Consider the following 22515-nt stretch of genomic DNA (forward strand, 5'->3'; position numbering starts at 1 on the left):
GCAGCTCGCTTTCCAATGCGAAGCCGTCTCTCGTGTACAAACCTAAACACCAACAATTACAACAACACATTCCTGCGGAGGGAGCTGGTAGGAACGTTGGGTTGCTCGGTCAATGGCCAGGGTCAACGGCGGCGTGGTGTATTCCGCAAATATGCCCGACTGTGAGGGCGGGCACAAGCCGGCGTGAGTAGGTTAAACGTTGAGTCTTATAAGGGCACCACGGGGTGACCAGCCCCTCCCCACCCAGCCCCCCCACCCAGCCCCACCCAGCCCCTCCCCACCCAGCCCCTCCCTCCCCACCCAGCCCCTCCCTGCACGACGGACACAATAATCCCATGTGGGCTGGTGTAACCAGGAGGTTCCTACCAGTATAACTTTGACTTGTGTTGTCTGTTATTAATGAGCGGTATTGACCAGCGACACAGGATTAGATTATTGCCATACACAGGGGGATGAATGCCTCTTGCCATTGGCAATTTGCTGTGGGGCTGTGTGAATAATCGCGTCCCAGTTATTGAACTAAACTAAAGAATGTTAATACTGTTAGGAACCCACTGGTTCCACCAGCCTACAGGGGATTATTGTGTCCGTCCTTCGTGCAGGGAGGAGCTGGGTGGGGAGGGAGGGGCTGGGTGGGGAGGGTGGGAAGGGGCAGGGTGGGGAGGGGCTGGGTGGGGGGTGGGAGGGGTGGGGCTGGGTGGAGAGGGGCTGGTCACCCCGTGGTGCCCTTATAAAACTCAACGTTTAACCTACTCACGCCGGCTTGTGCCCGCCCTCAAAGTCGGCCATATTTGCGGAATACACCACGCCGCCGTTGACCCTGGCCATTGACCGAGCAACCCAACGTTCCTACCAGCTCCCTCCGCAGGAATGTGTTTTTACCTGGTAAAGCCCCCACTGAGCAATGTAGCTCTTTTTCATAACCAACTTGGCTATCACAAATGAAAGCTCAACGAAGTGGGCTCATCGCGTGGACATTTATAGCAGTCAATATACTCGAAACGAGCGTTTCTAAATGTGGAGGGGAAAACCAGGAGGAATCCACGCGACCACGGGAGGAGGGAGAGACACCGCAAACATCCAAATACAGCAGCAGGTGTCAGGGTCGGGATCGAATCCCCGACCTCCTGTGTACCAGGTGAGGTACTTAACATCTCCTAGCCACCGTGGCAGATATAACCGATGCAAGGCCCTATTTTGCTTGACAGTACAAGCAGCAGGGAGCGATGGAGCAAATATCTAGAACGATACTTAGGCAGGCACGCTGTCAAAACTGCCACGTGTACGTATGCTTTATTGAGGAAACGAGAAAATTAACTTACAGACGGCAAACATTTCCAGACACCAGCAAACGGCTTTAGTTGAACGACGGAGGGATGTTACATTTCACGGATTTCAAATGAACTGAAAATGATAACGGATGAGCTCCGAGAGAGTGTGTGTGTGGTAGCAACGCACATGGCAAAACAACACTCACTTTACTTGGAGAAGCAGACTAACAACACCGCAACAGAAACGCAAGAAAGAAAATCGTGCAAACGTCGTGTAATCGCTCACAACCAAAGAGAGACAATAGCTACTCACAACAAACCAAGCAGAGCTAAATCATCCGAGCACCGCGTGTAGTAAATACGCGGCAAGTCCTCGCTTAACGCGTGCTCGCACAACGCATTTTCGCTACAACGCGGATTTTGTCCATCAGGGGGCACGTTTTTGCATGACGCGCGGCTTCTGAGCGGTCGACGACTAACTACTTTCTTGAGCTGCTGCAGCCGAGCGGTACGCGGAGGGATACGGCAACGCGGCGGCCGTACCCTGAAGTTATTTGTTCCCATCATCTGTATGTGTGCCCGCGTGCGCGTGTAGCAGTAGTACATCGTATCTCGCCAAACTTCATCGTCGCTACATTTCGATTTAAAGCTTTCGTGACTGCAGGGATTGATCTTCTTGGTTCTTTCGGTAAAGTCACGTAGAAGGGAAATAATAAAATAATAAAAATAAAACATTATAAAATATAATTGTCACGACGTTTCGGCCACAATGCAAGCAGCCGTCCTCAGGTGAAGAACCGGGCTGTCGGAAAGACAGCGTCTGAATGAGCACCACCAAGCTTGGCAGCGTATATTTAAGATAAAATTCCTCTGCTGATATGCAAATTCCTTAAGTCAAGGCGCCCTTCCCCCTCCAACCCAGCTTAAATATACGCTGCCAAGCTTGGTGGTGTTCATTCAGACGCTGTCTTTCCAACAGCCCTGTTCTTCACCTGAGGACGGCTGCTTGCGTTGTGGCCGAAACGTCGTGAGAATTGTATTTTATTGTTTAATTTTTATTATTTTATTATTTCCCTTCTACGCGACTTTACCGAAAGAACCAAGAAGACGTCGCCGCATTGTTTATGGGTAAATTGTTTTCGCTTAACGTGGCACTTTGCAGGAACGCATCTGCGGCTGGCGCGTTAAACGAGGACTTGCCGAGCATCCACAGGTCGGCGAGCAGACCAGGCATCCATTGAAGTCCCAGAGACGTTCCTTTACATCTGTAGTTCAGCTCAATTTAACACGTGGAGACTAGGCTCCTACAACCACTGCTCACATACAGCGAACTCCGACGAACACTGCATGTACATAATCTCTTTTCAAACTGACCGGGACCTATGCACCGCACACGAGACGCGCGCCTCGATACCAAACCGAGCGGTGTTGAGTTCCGTATAGAATGGTCATCGTGACGTGGCAACATGGTTGTAAAGCACAGAGGAGTGTTTCTACTTACGATGGGTTTTTTTTTTTAAAAAGGTTGATCAGCGTTCGTTGCAGAATCATTTATTTTTAATCACTTTCTTGGGGGAATTTTTGAATTTTTTTGGACAGAAGAAAGCTTTTCGTTGCTGTTTGCAGAGCAAATTGGCCCACGGCACTAAATACGCGCCTGCTACGTCCGGGGGATGGGTGGAGGGGGATTGAGCGGTGGCACAGACCGAGGGCGACGCCGAGTTCAATTCCCGCTCACGGCCACCAACCCGCCAGCTGACGATGAAATACGAGACCGTCCGTGGGCCTCCACTAGGTCGACTCGGCCTCAAACGAGTACCCGGTCGCGGTGTGCAAAAAAAAACCATCGACGCGAAGGAGGCAAAGGCGGTCGCCCGCGAATGTCAAAGCGTCTCCGTGCCAACCGTTGTGACGTCACCCTGATTGTGAGGTCACCTGATTGTGACGTCACAACCGGGCGAATCAAACCGGCGACTTCCGGATTGCAGGGCCGGCTGCACCACCGCCACCGCCGCCAACCGCCCGCGATCCGCGACACCGCATCAGCGCCCCGCCGGGCAAAAACACAAAAACAAGAAACGACGACTTGTTACGTGCGCGGGGCATGGCTCGTGCGTCGAGCACGGCTCCGCAGTCGAGGGCAGCGACAGAAAAATCAAAACCGCGCGGGCTTCAGTTCGTGACGCCACCCGACAAGAGGGGAACACGAGGGGGAGGGGGGGGAGATGGTTCGACGCAGACGACGCTCCCCGCTCGGGGCTGGCGACACCGCACGTGAAGTTGACGAGTGGGCGGTGGACACACACACGTGTCGTTCGATCGATCGCTGCAAATCAACGGGATGCTGAGAATGGTCTCGGATCCCACACCCGACCCACCCCGTTCGAAACGGAATACAGGCATACCTCTTATAGCGCTGCCTCTCATAGCACTCGTTTGGTTGCGACGCCGTTCGTCCCGGAGGAAAATTCCATATATGCAAGGAAGTAGGCATTGCCCCTGTAGGGGTCATGTCTCTGCCCATATTTGGCCTTGTGGAACCTGGAATCGCGGGGTCCGTTGTATCGACTCTGCACTCAGTTCGACGGGACAGCCACGTAAGAGTGTCGATCCATCACGGGTTCATCACTGCATGGATTCAATGGTCATCCGTGGGTCGAAGAATGCCACTAGTATCGCTACCCGCGGAATGTGCATTTGTTTGCAGAGCGTGGTTAATCTTCTGCAAGCTCCGACCGAATGCACCGCCGAGTACGCAACTTATTGTATTTTTAAAATGTCATTACCATTAAACGCTATTATTATTTATAAGATGCTTTAATACATTTACCATGTGTACATTATCATTATTAAGGCTATTACCGATACCCAATGAAGCCCCCCCAATAAGGCCCGAAACAATATCGCTCATAGGTGAAAGAAGAAAAAAAGCAAGCTCTGTAGGTAACGTATCTCCATTGGAACCATGTTATAACGACCCCCATTAGCGCCGTTTCGTATAGCGCTCGGTTGACCAAGAACTGCATCGCGAGCGCCCCAAGAGGTATGCGTGCAACGGGAAAGAGGGTGACCGGATTTACATTATCAAGCCTGGAGGCTCTCTTCCCATTGGTGCAGTTACATAGCACATCAACCTTCATAGTGACATGTTAATCACCATCTGTCTATCCACTGCTGGTTGAAGGCCTCTGCCCACGACAGCCAACATCCCACACAGCCCTTTAATGTCAAAATGCACCACTTTGCACATGAGCTCATCTCACTCCCAGGAATAAACATGGAACGTTGGGGCCAACGTTGCTCCAAGGTTGCCCAAACGTTGGGGCAACATTGGGGCAACGTGAGTCTGCCCACGTGTGTACTGGGCTTGCTCCTTCAGGACAATCGCGAATAGTGGTTTCCCCGATTTCCCCGAGTGCTCGCGCAGGGGTGCAGACGACGACTATGAAATGCTGAAATCGTGCAGCTTCAAAATTAGCACTTCTGCAAAACGCAAAGGCGGGGGGGGTGTGTTGTGTCATGGGCACAAGAGTAAATGCATTCGGTTCAGTGGCGAGCGCCTTCACAACACCATTCTTCCAGCCATTCCAACTCGCCTGATGTGAGGGTGCCGCCCCCAACGTCGTCACAAGTTCTGCATTCAAGCATTGCCCTTTGCGCGGCGAATAAATACACTCGCACACGGATGTCGATCCGGCGATGTGGTTTGCAGAAATAAAAGGAAGCTGAAATGCCAACGAAGTACACTTTTACAATGAAGGATCACCTGTTATTGCAGTGGTCCGAGTATCTGGAAACTACAGAACTAGAGCAGAACGTTACTGTGAGAAGCGCAGTGTTCTTCATTGCAAGGCACCGCGGGCCCACTGGCTGTCCCCTGGTGGCCTTTCGTGAAAACACCACTCATCATCACACCACTCATCATCACACCACTCATCATCACACCACTCATCATCACACCACTCGTCATCACACCACTCGTCATCACAACACTCGTCATCACAACACTCGTCATCACAACACTCGTCGTCACAACACTCGTCGTCACACCACTCGTCACACCACTCGTCGTCACACCACTCATCGTCACACCACTCGTCGTCACACCACTCGTCGTCACACCACTCATCGTCACACCACTCATCGTCACACCACTCATCGTCACACCACTCATCGTCACACCACTCATCGTCATCATCATCACACCACTCATCATCACACCACTCATCATCACACCACTCATCATCACACCACTCATCATCACACCACTCATCAAAACACCACTCATCATCACACCATTCATCATCATCATCACACCACTCATCATCACACCACTCATCATCACACCACTCATCATCATCGTCGTGCTGCTGTCAAACCCCCAATGCAGAGGTCGCAAACGGGTTTTGATTCCTTACCCGTACCCGGCCGCACCAGGGTCGCAAACGGGTACCCGGCCGTACCCGTACCCTACCTGTACCCGGCCGGGTACAGATATCGGGTACCGGATTGCGACCTCTGGGACGAAGCCACGTTGCAGGCGCGGGTGGGTTGATTCTAGGAACTTGAATCGTGAGAAGAGACAAGACGTTGGGAAATGAGTGACAAACGGTTACTCACCAGTGACTCACGGCCTACCCGTACCCGGCCGCACCAGGGTCGCAAACGGGTACCCGTACCCGTACCCGGCCGGGTAAGGGTAGCCGGGTATCGTATAGGGTACGGGTATCGGGTACCCGGTTGCGACCTCTTCCCCAATGGTTTCAAACGTGTGGCGGCCCTCGCACCGATGATGTCTTATAGGGGGAAATGCCCCCACCACCCCCCCCCACCACCCCCCTCTGACAATCAGTGAAGAACACTGCAAGAGGCCGATTTCCAGAGCGCTCAAACGCAGAGGAAGATACACAGGAATTTAGAGACCGACAAACAGACAGACGCAGAGAAGACCAAAAGAGATACATTCACAAGGAGGGCTCAGCTTGTTCCACGAGAGAGAGAGAGAGAGCGAGAGAAGATGGCCAATAAGGCTGGTCGGGTAACAACGGTGAGCTGTTGAGGAAGTTGAAATTTTTTTTTCGATTTCGCGGTCTCAACCCAAGGTGCGATTGATGGCGGGCTTCGGCGCTCCCCGCGAAGTGTGCGCACGCGTGTCCGTTGTGCAAACTGTGGTTTTTTTTTCGCCCGCTCGTTGCTCGCGAGGCGAGGTATTAATCGACCAGGTGCATCCACTCGCTCTCGGTTCGTCCGTACTGCAAAAATACACACACACACACGGTGAACAGCGCGTGATTTAGCGGGGCTTCCTTCGAGATCGCTCGCGCGGCACGCAATTGCGATATCCACCGCTCGCAAAACGGGCTACGAACGTCCAACACACACGTACGTACGTACGTACGTTCACGTCAAGAGGTCTAGAAAAAAAACCCAGCCCCTCCGACCAACTGCGGTGCAACATTCCGCAATGGTGACTGTTGTTGTTGATGTTGTTGTTGTTGCGATTAAACGCGTTTTTTCCCAGAAAGAACCCACCACTGGGTCTCAAGATTTTTTTGTTTCAGAACGACGCTGCCAAGTTTTCTCAGGAGGGGCTGGGCGGCGATGTTGCCACGCTTCGTGCCAACCGAGTAATTTGCAGGCGATTCTTTATCACTGGGAAATATTCGGATCAATAACGGTTACGTTACAAATGCGTGTGTGTGTTTTTTGTTTAAGCCACACGAGGAAACCGGAGAATCCGTAGGGGTAACCACCGTGCAGAACGGGGAGAGAAGGTACAAACTCGGCGGAGAATGGCACACGAGCCGGGAATCGAACCTAGACCCCCCCGCCCGGCCCTCTTTGCTGTAGCGGCATGGGTCAGAATCTAAATATTTATTTACACTGGAGGAACCCCACGAGCTGTAAGGGGAGACAAAGGCGGCCGGGCGTGGTGCTGGCCACCCACGCCCCTTCATGTGCCGTGCCGGCCTTCAGAGGTACTGCTCGCTAACAGCCTAACAGCACTTGCCCCTACAGTCTGCTTAGGCTACACTGGGGGGGGGGGGGGGAGTGTTTGTCTTCGTAAACAAGGAGAAGCGGGCGCACGAACTGGCGACGACTCTGCGTTTCCCGTTCCCGTCAACGGCTAACGCCAGCGGCGCAAGCGGCGCCCCTCTCACCGAACCTGCACCGACCTGCGTGGCGACCTAGCAGTTGCTGTTCTCCTAGAACGCCGCGTGTGGTTTTCAGAACGCGAAGTGGATATACAACGCGATTAATGAATTTGGGGAACAAGTCTTTTCATGACGCGGACGCGAACTGGATATAACGCGATTGAGCGAAACGGAAACTACGTTGTCACCGTTGGACAGTTGCCTCGGCGTAGCATCATCACACAAGGCATTGGGATGCTGCTGGATGCTTCTAGATGCTACCCACGTGCGTAGGCATCTCACGCGTTATCGCGGACCGTGCTTTACCCCTACATTCTAGATGATTTGCTATAATAACGCGGTGTTCTTCAGGAACGCAACTACCACGACCGCGTTCTAGGAGAACGGCAGGCTGTCTCGTCAAACAAGGCCGCCGTGATAATAGGGTTTTTCCCCTTTTTTCTGGCAACAAAACTGAAACCTTTTTACAAGCAAAGTCGTCCCTTGCTGTGGACCAATCAGTTTCAAGGACAATGCATATATTATCATAGTGTGTTTTTGGTTTGCATTTTGACCGCAAGTATTGTGGTTAATGCAGACATGAATCCTCGTAAAAAGGTTTCAGTTTTGTTGCCAGAAAAAAAGGGGAAAAACCCCACTATTATTATATTTTGGTACTGGCAAAGGAGGTCTAATGATGAAGGCCGCCGTGATGAACGCGGCGTGGGAGCGACAGAGGGGTGTGGCGGGGGTGGCTCTGGGTGGCGTTCTTACCTGGATATCTGTGAGCGCCTGCAGGAAGCGAGTCGCGATCTTGGGGCCGTCGTTTTCCATCGTCGGTATGTGAAGGTTCTGGACACAAAAACAAAAACACCAAAAAATGGAGACAGCGGCGAAAGCTGAGCACCGTTTGACGCACACAGAAGACGCCCGTCGCAGATGAGCCCCCGCACCTCCGGTTACCACGGTCGGCTACATACGGTGCAAAAGATAAACTTACACACAGAGACACACAGACTCACACAGAGACCCAGAGACTCACACAGAGACCCAGAGACTCGCACAGAGACCCAGAGACTCGCACAGAGACCCATAGACTCGCACAGACACCCATAGACTCGCACAGAGACCCACAGACTCGCAGAGCCGCATAGACTCGCACAGAGACCCACAGACTCGCACAGAGACCCATAGACCCACACAAAGACCCAGAGACTCGCACAGAGACCCATAGACTCACACAGAGACACAGAGACTCGCACAGAGACCCATAGACTCACACAGAGACCCAGAGACATGCACAGAGACCCAAAGACTCGCGCAGAGACCCATAGACTCACACAGAGACAGACTCGCACAGAGGCCCAGAGACTCGCACAGAGACCCATAGACCAGAGGTCGCAACCGGGTACCCGATACCCGTACCCTACCCGATACCCGGCTACCCGTACCCGGCCAGGTACGGGTACGGGTACCCGTTTGCGACCCTGGTGCGGCCGGGTAAGGGTACGGGTAGGCCGTGAGTCACTGGTGAGTCACCGTTTGTCACTCATTTCGGGTAGGGTATGGGTAGGAAACGGGTACCCGTACCCAGCCGGGTACGGGTACCCATTTGCGACCCTGGTGCGGCCGGGTACGGGTAAGGAATCAAAACCCGTTTGCGACCTCTGCCACAGACTCGCGCAAAGGCCCACAGACTCGCACAGAGACCCAGAGACTCGCACAGAGACCCACAGACTCGCACAGAGACCCAGAGACTCGCACAGAAACCCACAGACTCGCACAGAGATTTACAGACTCGCACAGAGACCCACAGACTCGCACAGAGACCCACAGACTCACACAGAGACATAAACTCGCACAGAGACCCACAGACTCACACAGAGACCCATAGACTCACACAGAGACCCATAGACTCACGCAGAGATCCACAGACTCGCACATAAACCCAGAGACTCGCACAGAGACCCACAGACTCGCACAGAGACCCACAGACTCGCACAGAGACCCACAGACTCGCACAGAGACCCAGACTCACACAGAGACCCACAGACTCACACAGAGACCCACAGACTCGCACAGAGACCCAGAGACTCGCACAGAGACCCAGACTCACACAGAGACCCACAGACTCACACAGAGACCCACAGACTCGCACAGAGACCCACAGACTCGCACAGAGACCCACAGACTCGCACAGAGACGCACAGACTCACACAGAGACACACAGACTCATACAGAGACCCACAGACTCGCACAGAGACCCACAGACTCACACAGAGACCCACAGACTCACACAGAGACCCAGACTCACACAGAGACCCACAGACTCACACAGAGACCCAGACTCACACAGAGACCCAGGCTCACACAGAGACCCACAGAGTCACACAGAGACCCACAGACTCACACAGAGACCCACAGACTCACACAGAGACCCACAGACTCGCACAGAGACCCACAGACTCGCACAGAGACCCACAGACTCGCACAGAGACCCAGAGACTCGCACAGAGACCCAGACTCACACAGAGACCCACAGACTCACACAGAGACTCGCACAGAGACCCACAGACTCACACAGAGACCCACAGACTCACACAGAGACCCACAGACTCACACAGAGACCCACAGACTCACACAGAGACACACAGACTCACGCAGAGACCCACAGTTTGTTGTCCGTGCCCCGCATCTGCGATAAGCGCGGTTGGCTACGCACGTTGCGACAAGGTCGGGGGGGGTTGGGTGCGGGTTGAGAGAAGGTATGCGGGCCGCCAGCCCATGGCATTCTATTCGGCCCCTCGGTAACGATAAGGATCCCGACCCCTGCCTTCAACGGACACGCGATAGCACCACTGGTGTTACACTCTTTGAGGTCGTTGTCGCGGAAACTGTTTCCGTACTTCACGCAGATTTGGTTACTCAGAGAATGACTCGTCAGCAACTTCTTTCAGCACAGCGACAGCGCAACGATGGCTACTCTGCTGCCTTGTCAGATTCCTACCGTAGAGAACACGGCACACGAAGCTGCTGTTGCACACGATGCTGCTGGCCGCGCTACCGACACCACGGCCAGCCCGAGTTCGATTCCTGCTCGCGGACAACAACACCATCAACAGGGACGACTATCTGAATCGGTCCTGGGCCTCCCCTAGGTCGACTCCGTCACAAATGAGTACCTGCTGCGGTGTGTAGTAAACATCGCCCCTCGGTAAGACAAAGGCGGCCGGGCGTGGTGCTGGTCAACCCATCCACTCTCGTGTGCCGTGCCGGCCTTCATAGGTGCTCGCTCGCTAAGGCCACTGGTGAGATGTTAACTACCTCGCCTGGTATGCAGGTGGTCGTGGATTCGATCGCCACCCTGACACCTGCTGCTGTATATTTGAAGTTTGCGTGGCTCTCTCCCCGTGGTCGCGTGGATTTTTTTCCGGTTCCTTCGGTTTTTCCCCTCCACATTTAGAATCGACATCACGCGTTCAGAGCGATTGGCTGCTTTTAAGCCTCTTCGTTGAGCTATCATTTGTGGCCAGGTCGTTTACGTAAAAGAGCTATATAGCTAAGTGGGCCTTAAAATAAATTGTAATGTTTATTTATTTTTTTCAAGTGATTTTCTTACCTTTCCGATACTTTGCACTCCTATTGCGCTTTTGCAATCGTTTGCCACCGTAACGTTCTGACCCCGTGCCCCGACCGGATGACTTCGGACGCCGCACGACGCCGGCTCCGCCATAACCGCATCGCCCGCCCACCAGGATCGGGTGCTCACCTGTCCGTTGTACAGCACTCTGTCGACTGGACAGACCGCGCACGCGGTCCCAGCTCCGAACATCTCCTTGACACGCTCCTCCCGCAGCCCCTTCTGCAGGTCCGCCATGGTGATGTACCGCTCCGACACCTTGAACTCGCCCTGGACGCAAAGCGACTGCGACCGACCAAACAACGACAACGACATCAACGGCGATGACGACATCGACGTCGTCGTCGTCGTCAGCAACGCACGTGACGAGCTCAGCGTTGTCAGGATGAAGACGCGTCTCGGTGGGGGGGGGGGGGGGCGAGCGACGCGGAGTTGTTTAGAAAACTCTTCCTTCGCGCGGGCGTCTGCCTCGCCAGGATGTTTCTCGGCGAGACTCCGTGTCGTCGCGCCTACGATCGGCGTGGTCGGCTACGCACGGTGCCAAAGGTAGCTCGACATACGTGTGCACGTTCACGCACATTGGCCGCCCAGAGGAATCCGGAGAAGCCCGAAAGGGAACCACGGCAGAGCATTGCACACGGAGCGCTTGCCACAAATGAACCACAATGCCTTGCCGACCTCATCAAGGAGCATAAACCGTCGTCACGCGAACTCCGGTCATCCTAACAGCAGCGGCTTCTGGCTAAACCATCGAACAAAGGCGGTCACCGCATCGCGCTGTGCTTTCAGACGCGCTTCTGCGGCCGTGTGGAACGCTCTTCCTTCCGATATTAGGAAGCCATTGGAGCTATGCACTTTTACATCATCTAGACTGAAAACTCATTTCTTTAGAACCGATTTGTGTTTAGTTTGTCGTCCTTTAACCATGCCCCAAGACGTACCCACTGCCCTGGACACGTACCCACTGCCCCAACACGTACCCACTGCCCCAACACGTACCCACAGCCCCGACACGTACCCACAGCCCAGACACGTACCCACAGCCCCGACACGTACCCACTGCATGGACACGTACCCACAGCCCTGGACATGTACCCACAGCCCAGACACGTACCCACTGCCGAGCGAGGTCCAGCAGGCTCTGGCGAGTCACCCCAGGCAGGATGATGCCGTCCAGCGGTGGAGTCGCCAGCTCTTCCTCTGCAGAAGTCAAGTGCAACGACGAGCGAGCGAGTGAATGAGGAGTAACAACGGCGAGCGAGCGAGAGAGTAACGATGGTCTGTAACAACGACTCGTGCTGTTGACCGAGCACCCTTTAAGCCACGGGGGCTTCCGAGAGAACTTCACACGCGGTAAGGAACTCGCCCCCCCCCCCGGCAAGGCACCCCCAGCGGCAGCTGTCCCTGTGCAGCACAGGGCGACTCGGGCTGCAATCAAATGTTAGTCTGCCGAGGGGAGGGCGACGATTGCTACGCATGCAATCCCAAAATCGAGTAATTTGTGAGTCGTTTTTTTACATTTGGCAAACTTGGATTGCGGTGTCAGCGTGCGCGGCTTTCGAACGGCGAATGAAAGGGCGTGGCTCCAGTCCAAACCTCCTTGCTCGTTGATCCAGTAAAGGAAGAGGTTCATCGTTCCGGCTTCCGTGATCTGCTCAGTGTCTCCGTAGAGCCACAGCACCTGCTGGCAGCCCTGCTGAATGGCCAGGTTCTGGACGTAGATAGTCGGGCCGTAGTTCCTGCACGGCGTCACACGCGGAACACCGAACTTTACCTTCGATTGTACGAGACTATTGTCGCGTGTGTGTTTGTGTGCTGAACTTACTTCGCACGGTACGTAGTAAACCGCGCTGATCGGAGGTGCGGGGGTAGGACAACAAAGCTAAACACAACAACAAGCAGTTCTAAATAAATTAGTTTTCTATCCAGAGGATTCAAAAGTGCGTAGCTTCCAGTCGCTTCCATAATTTCGGAACGGAACAACGTTCCAGACGGCCGCAGAAGCGCATCTCAAAGCGCCGCGCGATGCGGCGACCGCCTTCGTTCGATGGCCGAGCCAAAAGCCGCTGCGGGGATGACCGGAGTGCGCGCGGTGATGGTTTATGCTGCTTGAAAAGATCAGCAACGGGATGTTGGTGGTGCATTTGTGGGACCTTGCAATGTATTTGTTCGGCAATTGGAAGGCAATGCAGCTCAGCGAGCACTGGACGGGGCACGGTCGGATCTTGCGGCACGCGTGACGACGCGCGCCAGGGAATCCTGCCCATGCTGCAGCTTGGTAATGTTTTTGGCGGACCTCCCGTAGAAGCGCGAGTTGTAATAAATGTGGCCTCGTCCATGATACTACGCCACACGCCAGCGTGTCGGCTACGTCACGGCTCGCGTCGTAGAGCCCGGGTACGGCAGTTGCAGGGACCTGGCCGCGTCTTGCGCGTGGCAATCGATATTCCGGTGGAGTAATGTGCTAGGGCTGAGCAGGAGCCTCTTGTAGAACACGGCGTACGGACAGACAGATAGAAAGGCAAACTAAACTGAACTATTTCTTATTCTACCGGGTAAGGCCCCCGCTAAGATATAGAGCGCTTTTCAGAAGCGGCCTGGGCCACAAATGCTAGCCCCAACAAAAAGGTGGCTTATCGCGTGTAGATGTATCGCGGACAATTACTCTAAACGCGCGACGTCGATTCGAAAATGTGGAGGGAGAAACCGGAAGATCCGGAGAAAAATCAACACGACCACGGGGGGAGAGAGAGAGAGAGACACGCAAACTCCAAATATAAAATACAGCAGGCGTCAGGGTAGGGATCGAACCCACGACGTCCCGTATACCAGGCGAGGCAGTTAACGTCTCTTATAGCCACCCCCGGGCCCCCGGGTGAGATGTAACGACGCACCCCCCGAGTTTACAATCGCCGACGCCGCCCTTGAAGGCGCGGACGTGCTGCGGGTCGGCGAGCAGCGCCACGGGGCTGAAGCCGTCGGTGCTGAAGTAGGGCCCGACGGGAGACAGGATCACGAAGAGCAGGGCCCGGCCCGGCCGCGATACGCCCAGCGTTTGCTGCGCGCGACACAAAGGCAAAAAATTAACCCGTAAAAACAAAGTCAGATGATTGTCTGCAGTATTAAACAATTGGTAATTAAATATTGTTAAAAAATTCCCTAAACAGTGGAAAATTTTGGAAAAAAATTTTCACGAAAATTAATTGTCACGCACAACGAGCAAGCACACAAGCAAGCAAGCGAGCGAACTTAATATAAAGGATTTAAAAAAGACACGCCCGCACACACACGCGCACGCACACACATGCGCGCACACACACGCGCGCACGGTGTAGGTTTGCGCGTCGAACCGTTGCCCCGCTGCGGGAGATCCCCTCGCAGGCCGATAATGCGCCGCCACCGCCGCCGACTCGTACCTCTGTGCTAATGAAGGTCGGGCGGAGGTAGAGGCTGGCCTTGGTCGAGTGGGGAACCCAGTCCTTGTCCACCTCCACCAGCTTACGAATGCATTCGCACAACTCGGCCGTGTCAAAGCTCTGTGCGGGAAGGAAGGGGGGGGGCGTACGACGCGAGAGTTGATTTAGGAACGTGGGAAATTATATCTTACGTGAGAGTCATTGGCGAATAATCGTGTACGAATCTGCCAATATAAAATAACATCCACGCGGTAACCCTCCACATTTAGAATCAACGTCACGCGTTCAGAGGATTTGTGTGCTCCACATCTCCACGTGACGAGCCACTTTGTTGAGCTCGCGTCTGTGGCTCAGGTCGCTGCTGAAAAAGATCTAGATACTGTGGTAAAAAAAAATTGTTTATAGTTTAGTTTTAGGTAAAAGTAAAAAAGGATATTTCTTCTTCTTGGTTCTTTCGGTAAAGTCACGTAGAAGGGAAATAATAAAATAATAAAAATAAAACATAATAAAATAATTCTCACGACGTTTCGGCCACAACGCAAGCAGCCGTCGCCTCGACAGACCTGGTTTTCACCTGAGGACGGCTGCTTGCGTTGTGGCCGAAACGTCGTGAGAATTATTTTATTATGTTAATTTTTTAATATTTTATTACTTCCCTTCTACGTGACTTTACGGAAAGAACCAAGAAGATGAATCCCTGCGGTCACGAAAGCTTTAAATCGAAATTTAAAGGATTTTTCTTTACGTGGTCAGGACAGACGTGCGACGGAGACACGGTGTCATCCGCCGGAGAATCTCCGTACAAAGGGGGCGCACGGGGGAAGCGGACATGGCGGGGAGGGAGTGGACTAGCGGCGGAAGGGGGGGGGGGGGAGACCTCGGTGCGTGCGTGCGTACGTACGGGCAAGCTGGCTCTCAGCGCCGTGCGGTGCATCCGCTCCATGTTGAGCATCGGCCGGAACATCCGCACCTTGTTGTCCACGCCACGAAACGCCTTCATGCCCTCAAACAGCTGCACGGGAGACGGCAATGAAGCGGCGACACTTAACCACGGCGGCGGACGGCTGAATCGGCACGATGAACCGCAACGGACGAGCACAGGATCCAACTGCACAGTCTCTGCACACCTCTCAGATCGACGTAATGTACGTACATTTACGTATGCCGATGAACGGTGAAGGACCCAACCAATGATGTGTGTGGCATATTCTCAGATTAACATGACCCACTGTTTACTTACACGACGGGTACGTTGACCCCCGCCCCCTCTGGTCTTCGCACCTGATAGGCTCACCGTGATGACGTCACATTTACGCCCCTCTATTCGAGACCGAAACGAGAGGACTTCTTCTACTCCTCCTCAACTCTGGCCATCGCCTGAGCAAGCGTCGTACTCCAATTGCCAACGCTCCAGGTTTCAACTCCCGTTTGGGTTCACTCACGTTTCGTTTACGCGACGAACCTCACGGATCGGCCGCGTGGCGGCGGGTTTCACGACACATTTATATTTAACGCCATCAAACCCAACAACAACAACAACTTTATTATAGAATCCATGTCAACGACCCCCCCTCCACCGCCGTCACCTCTATGGAGTAGTGGAGGGAGGACGAGGCAGGGTGCAGCGACAGGTTCTGGAACGGCTGGATGCGAGGAGTCTGCCAGCCGCCACCCGCGGTCCACTCCACGCAGAACATGTGGTCCGTGAACGTCTTCCCGAACACCAGCTTGTCCACGTCCAGCTTCGTGGCGCCGTGCTTCGTCACCTCCACTTGTAAGTCGGACGCCTAAAGGAGGGAGCCGGCACGCACGCACCCCCCTATGTACGTGCGCAGAACTTCTTTCGCACCCCACGTAGCCAACCGTGCTGAATCGGGAGGTGCAAAGTATACGGCAGGCGTCAAACCCGTGACCTCCTGCATACCAGGTGAGGTAGTTAACATCCCGCCATCGTGGCGGCCCAGTACCTCGCAGAGTCAGCTGTGGGTTCTACAATAAAAATACATCTTCTTGGTTCTTTCGGTAAAGTCACGTAGAAGGGAAATAATAAAATAATAAAAATAAAACATAATAAAATAATTCTCACGACGTTTCGGCCACAACGCAAGCAGCCGTGCTTATTTTATTACTTCCCTTCTACGTGACTTTACCGAAAGAACCAAGAAGATGAATCCCTGCAGTCACGAAAGCTTTAAATCGAAAAATAAAATTACACTTCACGTTTTTGAGGTTTTTTTGTGTCTAAATGTTGGCGCATCTCAAAGACTGAAGCGAGAATTGACGATAACTTAAAGAGAGGGATTGCATTTCAGATTAGGATTGCACCCTCGAAATGTGCGCATTATACCGTAGGGTAAGAAAAAAAAATCGATGCTCACGCTCACAACACGTGCATCGAATGGCAAGCGTGTAAAACTAAAACATGATTTTTGACGACGTATTACAATCCTACGCAGATGTCGCCTGCAGGCTAACGGAACAAAGTAGACGGTGGGGGGTTTGGGGGGCAAGGCAGTACAAACGACACGTAAAAGGGATCTTAAATAAAAATCATCATCATCATCATCAGCTCGATTTAAAGCTTTCGTGACTGCAGGGATTCATCTTCTTGGTTCTTTCGGTAAAGTCACGTAGAATGGAAATAATAAAATAATAAAAAGAAAACAGAATTTACATTTTTTTTATATTATTATTTTATTATGTTTAATTTGTATTACTTTATTATTTCCATTCTACGTGACTTTACCGAAAGAACCAAAGAAGATCATCATCATCATCATCGCATTGCAAGGGAGGGAGGGGTCAGTGTGTGGGGACGCCACTGTGGCAATATGTTAACTACCTCGCCTGGTATGCAGGAGGGCCTGGGTTCGATCCCGACCCTGACGCCTGCTGCTGTATATTTGGAGTTTGCGTGTCTTTCTCTCTCATCATCATCACGGTGGCTAGGATATGTTAACTACCTCGCCTGGTATGCAGGAGGGCCTGGGTTCGATCCCGACCCTGACGCCTGCTGCTGTATATTTGGAGTTTGCGTGTCTCTCTCTCTCATCATCATCACGGTGGCTAGGAGATGTTAACTACCTCGCCTGGTATGCAGGAGGGCCTGGGTTCGATCCCGACCCTGACGCCTGCTGCTGTATATTTGGAGTTTGCGTGTCTCTCTCTCTATCATCATCACGGTGGCTAGGAGATGTTAACTACCTCGCCTGGTATGCAGGAGGGCCTGGGTTCGATCCCGACCCTGACACCTGCTGCTGTATATTTGGAGTTTGCGTGTCACTCCCCGTGGTCGTGTGGATTTTTCGCCGGGTCCTGCGGTTTTTCCCTCCACATTTAGAATCAACGTCAGCACGCGTTCAGACTATTTGGCTGCTACAAATTTCCACACGATAAGCCCACTTCGTTGAGCGATCATTTGTGATAGCCAGGTCGCTTCTGAAAAAGGGCTATGTTGCAGCTCAGTGGTGGGCCTTACCCGGTAAAACTAAAAAGAGTTTGTAGTTTTACATTTTGCCGTGCCCGTCGGTCAAACTGGCTGGGCGCGCGTCACTGCCAACGAAGCTGCCTCTAACCTGCCCCAACAAGTCTGCCGGGGTTGAACCTGCGACACGAGACGCCGTTTAAAAGCGCCGCGTGCAACTTTCTTCCATCTTTTCAATGCGAATGGGTAATAGTTACAACTGGATACAAATCCAAGGAAAATCGGACGAGAGAAAAAAATTTAACATTAAAAAAATACAGCACGGGCCACAAGTGACACAAAAAAAAGTTCAAAATCGGCTGAAAACGCACACACCACGCACCTTGAACGACGAACTCAGGCATCTCGCCGACGCGACGTTGCCCAGCCTGGGCAGCACCTAGAAGAGAAAAACACCACGAGCAGAAGAGAGAGACGTCACAGGCAGAAAGGCCGCCGGCACCGCCACCGCCGCCGGTCACCACGGACGGGCGCTAAACACGAGCACTCCTCCGAGTGGCACGAGCACTCCTCCGATTGGGGATGCTGCCCACGGTGTGACGACGAAGCGACGCTGGACTCCAAGAGGTCGCGCCGGTTACATTCGATCTCCCGGCGTGGCAGCCGAGACAACGGTCAGGCAAATCTCTCTCTCTCTCAAGTGCCTGTGCCTCTCCGCCCTTGCCAATCGACTGGCACGTCGCGTGGGGAGTGGGCTAAAGTGTGGGGGTTTCTCCCTACCTCTTCCAAGACGTTAAGAAGAGTAGGCCAACGAAACAAAGACCCCCTCCAAGGGGCTCTCTGGAGCTCCTGCTCGTGGAGAGTGCCTTCTGGCAGCAGTGGCGCGAGCCATGCAGTTGCAGGGCTGCACCTTCACCTTGTTAAGCCTGCTAAACTACTTTACAGCTAGCGTGCGAAATGCACACGAGGATGCATATCGTACATCCGCGTGGTTGCGAGCACGCTTGCTGGAGGGAGTACGCTGCTTCAGGTCACTCTGAAACCTGTTCCCGTTCCGAAACGTCTGCAAGTTTGCAGGGTGCAGTGTCCCGGTCGCCGCCGAATCTCGGAATGCGCAAGCGAATCGGCGTTCATTTTATTTAGAGAGGCGTAGCGCCGCCGTTTTTAAAAGACACCGTACTCGCCGCGGGGAACCGTAGCGACACGAACGCACTCTACGATAGCTGGCGCCAAAGCTGTGCCACACGCCCCTCCCACGTGGGCCTTTTACTTCCCATTCGGAAGGCAAACCGATGACGTACACGCACGTCATCGGAACGGGAAAGGGGTTATTAAAATGACGCACGACCCAGTCTCTCCAGTTGCCGCCACCTCCAAACAAAATCGACTCGGATGTGCGAACCTAAGTCAGACGTGCGAACCTAAGACAAGTCTGCACGTGGGTACGAGCTGGCGCGAACTCGCACGCACAGGCCCGAACGCGTTTTCACACCCGTTATGTCAAGCCGCTAATTATGCACGCACACGTACACACACGCTTTGAATGCACCCGTCTCTCTCTTACACACGGTACAATGACCCTCCCCCCCCCATACGGTTGGGTCGAGTGCTGTTTGCGAGCACCCCTAAAGGCCGGAAAGCAAGCGTAAGAAGGGCACGATGTGGCCAGCGCCGGTGCCGGAGTTTGCAACACCTCACTGGAGGCCCATTTAAGGCCCGAGTCAATCTACGGCGGTCCCAGCCCACTTTGGATATCTCTCGCCACCGATGTTATCCGCGGCTGGCAATCGAATTCGGGCGGCCCGATCCAAAGGGCGATGCAGAAAACAGCCGCATCAGCGCTCTCGCGCGCACGCTCTCACGCGCGCGGACAAACAACTCCCACCGAAAAGAAAAAGTCCACCGCGGGTACCTCAACGGCTAAATGAATAACCAGACTGAACTTTGATCAAAAGCCAGCTCATCACTTTCCCAGCACACACACGCTCGGTTTAGCCAGCTTCGGCACTCGGCACCCGAACGAACGTCGCACGGCCCAAGAAAACAAAAAGACAAAAGCTGCGAATGGGTAAGTCGACTTTCGCTACTCGACACCTGTTTGCGATCCTTCTTCCTTCGTACGACTTTGCGAGCAACGGGTGTTCAGCTGTCGAGGGCGTGATGGGTTTGGTTTCCGTTTTCATTCGCGATGCTGCTTCTCTCATGCCTCTCCCCGGTACCGTTCCCGTTCCGCGGCAATGCGCACCGATGCCCGCTTTATTGAGGAGGTAAAAAGATTCAGATTGATTGAACCGGTTGTAAGTTGTGTGCGACATTGCAATTGCTTTGTCCGAGAGCCGGCGAGTTGCAGATTCACTCACCCACCGCCTTCAAAGCTCACGGTCCGAGCGGTGCCAAGATATAATGCGGCACGACTCCATCGTTTGGGAAGTTCGCAGCCTTAGGTCGCAACACAGGAAAGTCTTTGATCTTCCACGTGTACACGAGGTGCATGTGGGGTTCAGTGCGTGTTGTGTGTTCGGAGCGAGTTACATTGCTTCCCAGAGCGGCAAGAGCCACAGTGTACGATGGTCGCCGCTTGCTCTGTTCAACTTTGCCTTCAGCAGCGCCTGAGTAACACGCTCCACACGCACACTCGCTTTGTCACGAAATCCGCCTTGCCCTCTTCCGATTTATAAACTATAGTCGTTGCGTAATTTATACGGTTCGTAGCGTACGACTGCGACCGATTAATAAGCGTCTCGCAAAAAAACACATTCCTTCCCCTACACACATATACGCACATCTTCACTTAGCAAGTATTTCACGGGATTTTCTGTCACAAAGAAAATAGAAGAATTGAGAATTAGACACGGGGTATCACAGTGGCATTTACAAAGTCAAGAAAAAAACTGAAATGGAGTTGCGCGGGACATCTCCGATGTCAGATGAGAGACGGGGGGTGGGGGAAGAGAGAAAAACTATTAAAGCAGCGGTCTCCAAAATTGTTGGCACCAGGGACCGGTTTCGTGGAAGACAATTTTTTCACGGACCAGGGGGGGGGGGGGGGTTCATCATTGGGTCTTTCGCCCTCTTCACAGAAGCTCTCTAGCGACGTTATTTTCTACTCATTGTGGCTACTAGGGGTTAGAGCTTGTGGGCTTACCAAAACCGTGACTGAGAGAAGTGCGCAGTGCGGGAAAGAGGCGCGGACAGAAGTGGGAAATTAAATAATGGGGGCGAGCCACGCGCGGACTAAAAAAAGTGTCGGATTCTGACTTGTCATAAGGAGCGCGCAACCGAGATCCCTCGTGTGCGCAGTTGACAGCAGGGTTCGCGCTCCTATGAGAATCTCATGCCGCAGCTGATCTGACAGGAGGCATAGCTCATACGGTAATGCGAGCGATGGTGAGCGGCTGTCAATGCAGATGATGAAGCTTCGTCTGTCAATACATATGGTGAAGCTTCGCTCGCCCACCGCTCGCCCACCGCTCGCCCACCGCTCACCTCCTGCTGCTGTGTGGCCCGGTTCCTAACAGGCCATGGACCGGTACCGGTCCACGACCCGGGGGTTGTGGACCCCTGTATTAAAGGAATGGATGTCGATGAAGGGGAGAAGACGGACAGAAAAATGAGACGTTGGGATGAGTCGAAAACATTTGGGAGGAGTGCACCTCCGATTAGCGCGGTTGGCTGCGCGAGGTGCAAAAGAAGTTCAACGTACGGGCGTACACACGTACGCGAGATCACGGGAGGGGGGAAGCACTTGCCTTAGCTGTGGGGACGTTCGAGCTGGAAAAGATTTGTGTTTCAGATTCACCATTTCCGTGTCCGTCGGATTTGTTGGACGGTCAACGCACAAGATTCACCAACTGGCGTTAGTTCGGGAGAAAACGTGTACATCGCACATTTGGTGGTGCCCTGGTGGGGCTGGCGCTGGCAGTGTGAACTCTAGACATGGGGCTGGTGTTGGCAGTGTGAGCTCTAGACATGAGGCTGGTGTTGGCAGTGTGAACTCTAGACACGAGGCTGGTGTTGGCAGTGTGAACTCTAGACACGAGGCTGGTGTTGGCAGTGTGAACTCTAGACATGAGGCTGGTGTTGGCAGTGTGAACTCTAGACATGAGGCTGGTGTTGGCAGTGTGAGCTCTAGACATGAGGCTGGTGTTGGCAGTGTGAGCTCTAGACATGAGGCTGGTGTTGGCAGTGTGAACTCTAGACATGAGGCTGGTGTTGGCAGTGTGAACTCTAGACACGAGGCTGGTGTTGGCAGTGTGAACTCTAGACACGAGGCTGGTGTTGGCAGTGTGAACTCTAGACACGAGGCTGGTGTTGGCAGTGTGAACTCTAGACACGAGGCTGGTGTTGGCAGTGTGAACTCTAGACACGAGGCTGGTGTTGGCAGTGTGAGCTCTAGACATGGGGCTGGCGCTGACAGTGTGAACTCTAGACACGAGGCTGGTGTTGGCAGTGTGAACTCTAGACATGAGGCTGGTGTTGGCAGTGTGAACTCTAGACATGGGGCTGGTGTTGGCAGTGTTAGCTCTAGACATGGAGCTGGTGCTGGCATTGCGAACTTTGGGCTGATCTAAATATAGACGTGTTTGCGTGTGAACCGCGGGCGTGCGGTTTGTGTGCACCTGTGTGTTTC

The 22515-nt window shown here is 53.5% G+C and overlaps 1 protein-coding gene across 2 annotated transcripts in view; it reads right to left on the reverse strand.

Moving 5' to 3' along the window:
• Window positions 1–1269: 1269 nt before the first annotated feature.
• LOC133342484 (branched-chain-amino-acid aminotransferase, cytosolic-like) overlaps window positions 1270–22515 on the reverse strand; it is a 64304-nt gene continuing 43058 nt past the window's right edge. For both annotated transcript variants that reach the window (XM_061551648.1, XM_061551642.1), the window contains exons 2-11: window positions 18268–18324; window positions 16048–16248; window positions 15363–15473; window positions 14462–14581; window positions 13940–14103; window positions 12642–12784; window positions 12160–12245; window positions 11175–11315; window positions 8180–8257; window positions 1270–6523 (exon numbers count right to left, since the gene is read on the reverse strand). In XM_061551648.1, coding sequence (XP_061407632.1) covers window positions 6482–6523; window positions 8180–8257; window positions 11175–11315; window positions 12160–12245; window positions 12642–12784; window positions 13940–14103; window positions 14462–14581; window positions 15363–15473; window positions 16048–16248; window positions 18268–18324 — 1143 coding nt within the window. In that variant the 3' untranslated portion in view covers window positions 1270–6481. The remainder of the gene's footprint in view (window positions 6524–8179; window positions 8258–11174; window positions 11316–12159; window positions 12246–12641; window positions 12785–13939; window positions 14104–14461; window positions 14582–15362; window positions 15474–16047; window positions 16249–18267; window positions 18325–22515) is intronic.

Source organism: Lethenteron reissneri, chromosome 2 (assembly GCF_015708825.2).
Source record: "Lethenteron reissneri isolate LAM-NWPU_2019-01 chromosome 2, ASM1570882v1, whole genome shotgun sequence".
In the NCBI taxonomy this organism is placed as follows: Eukaryota; Metazoa; Chordata; class Hyperoartia; order Petromyzontiformes; family Petromyzontidae; genus Lethenteron; species Lethenteron reissneri.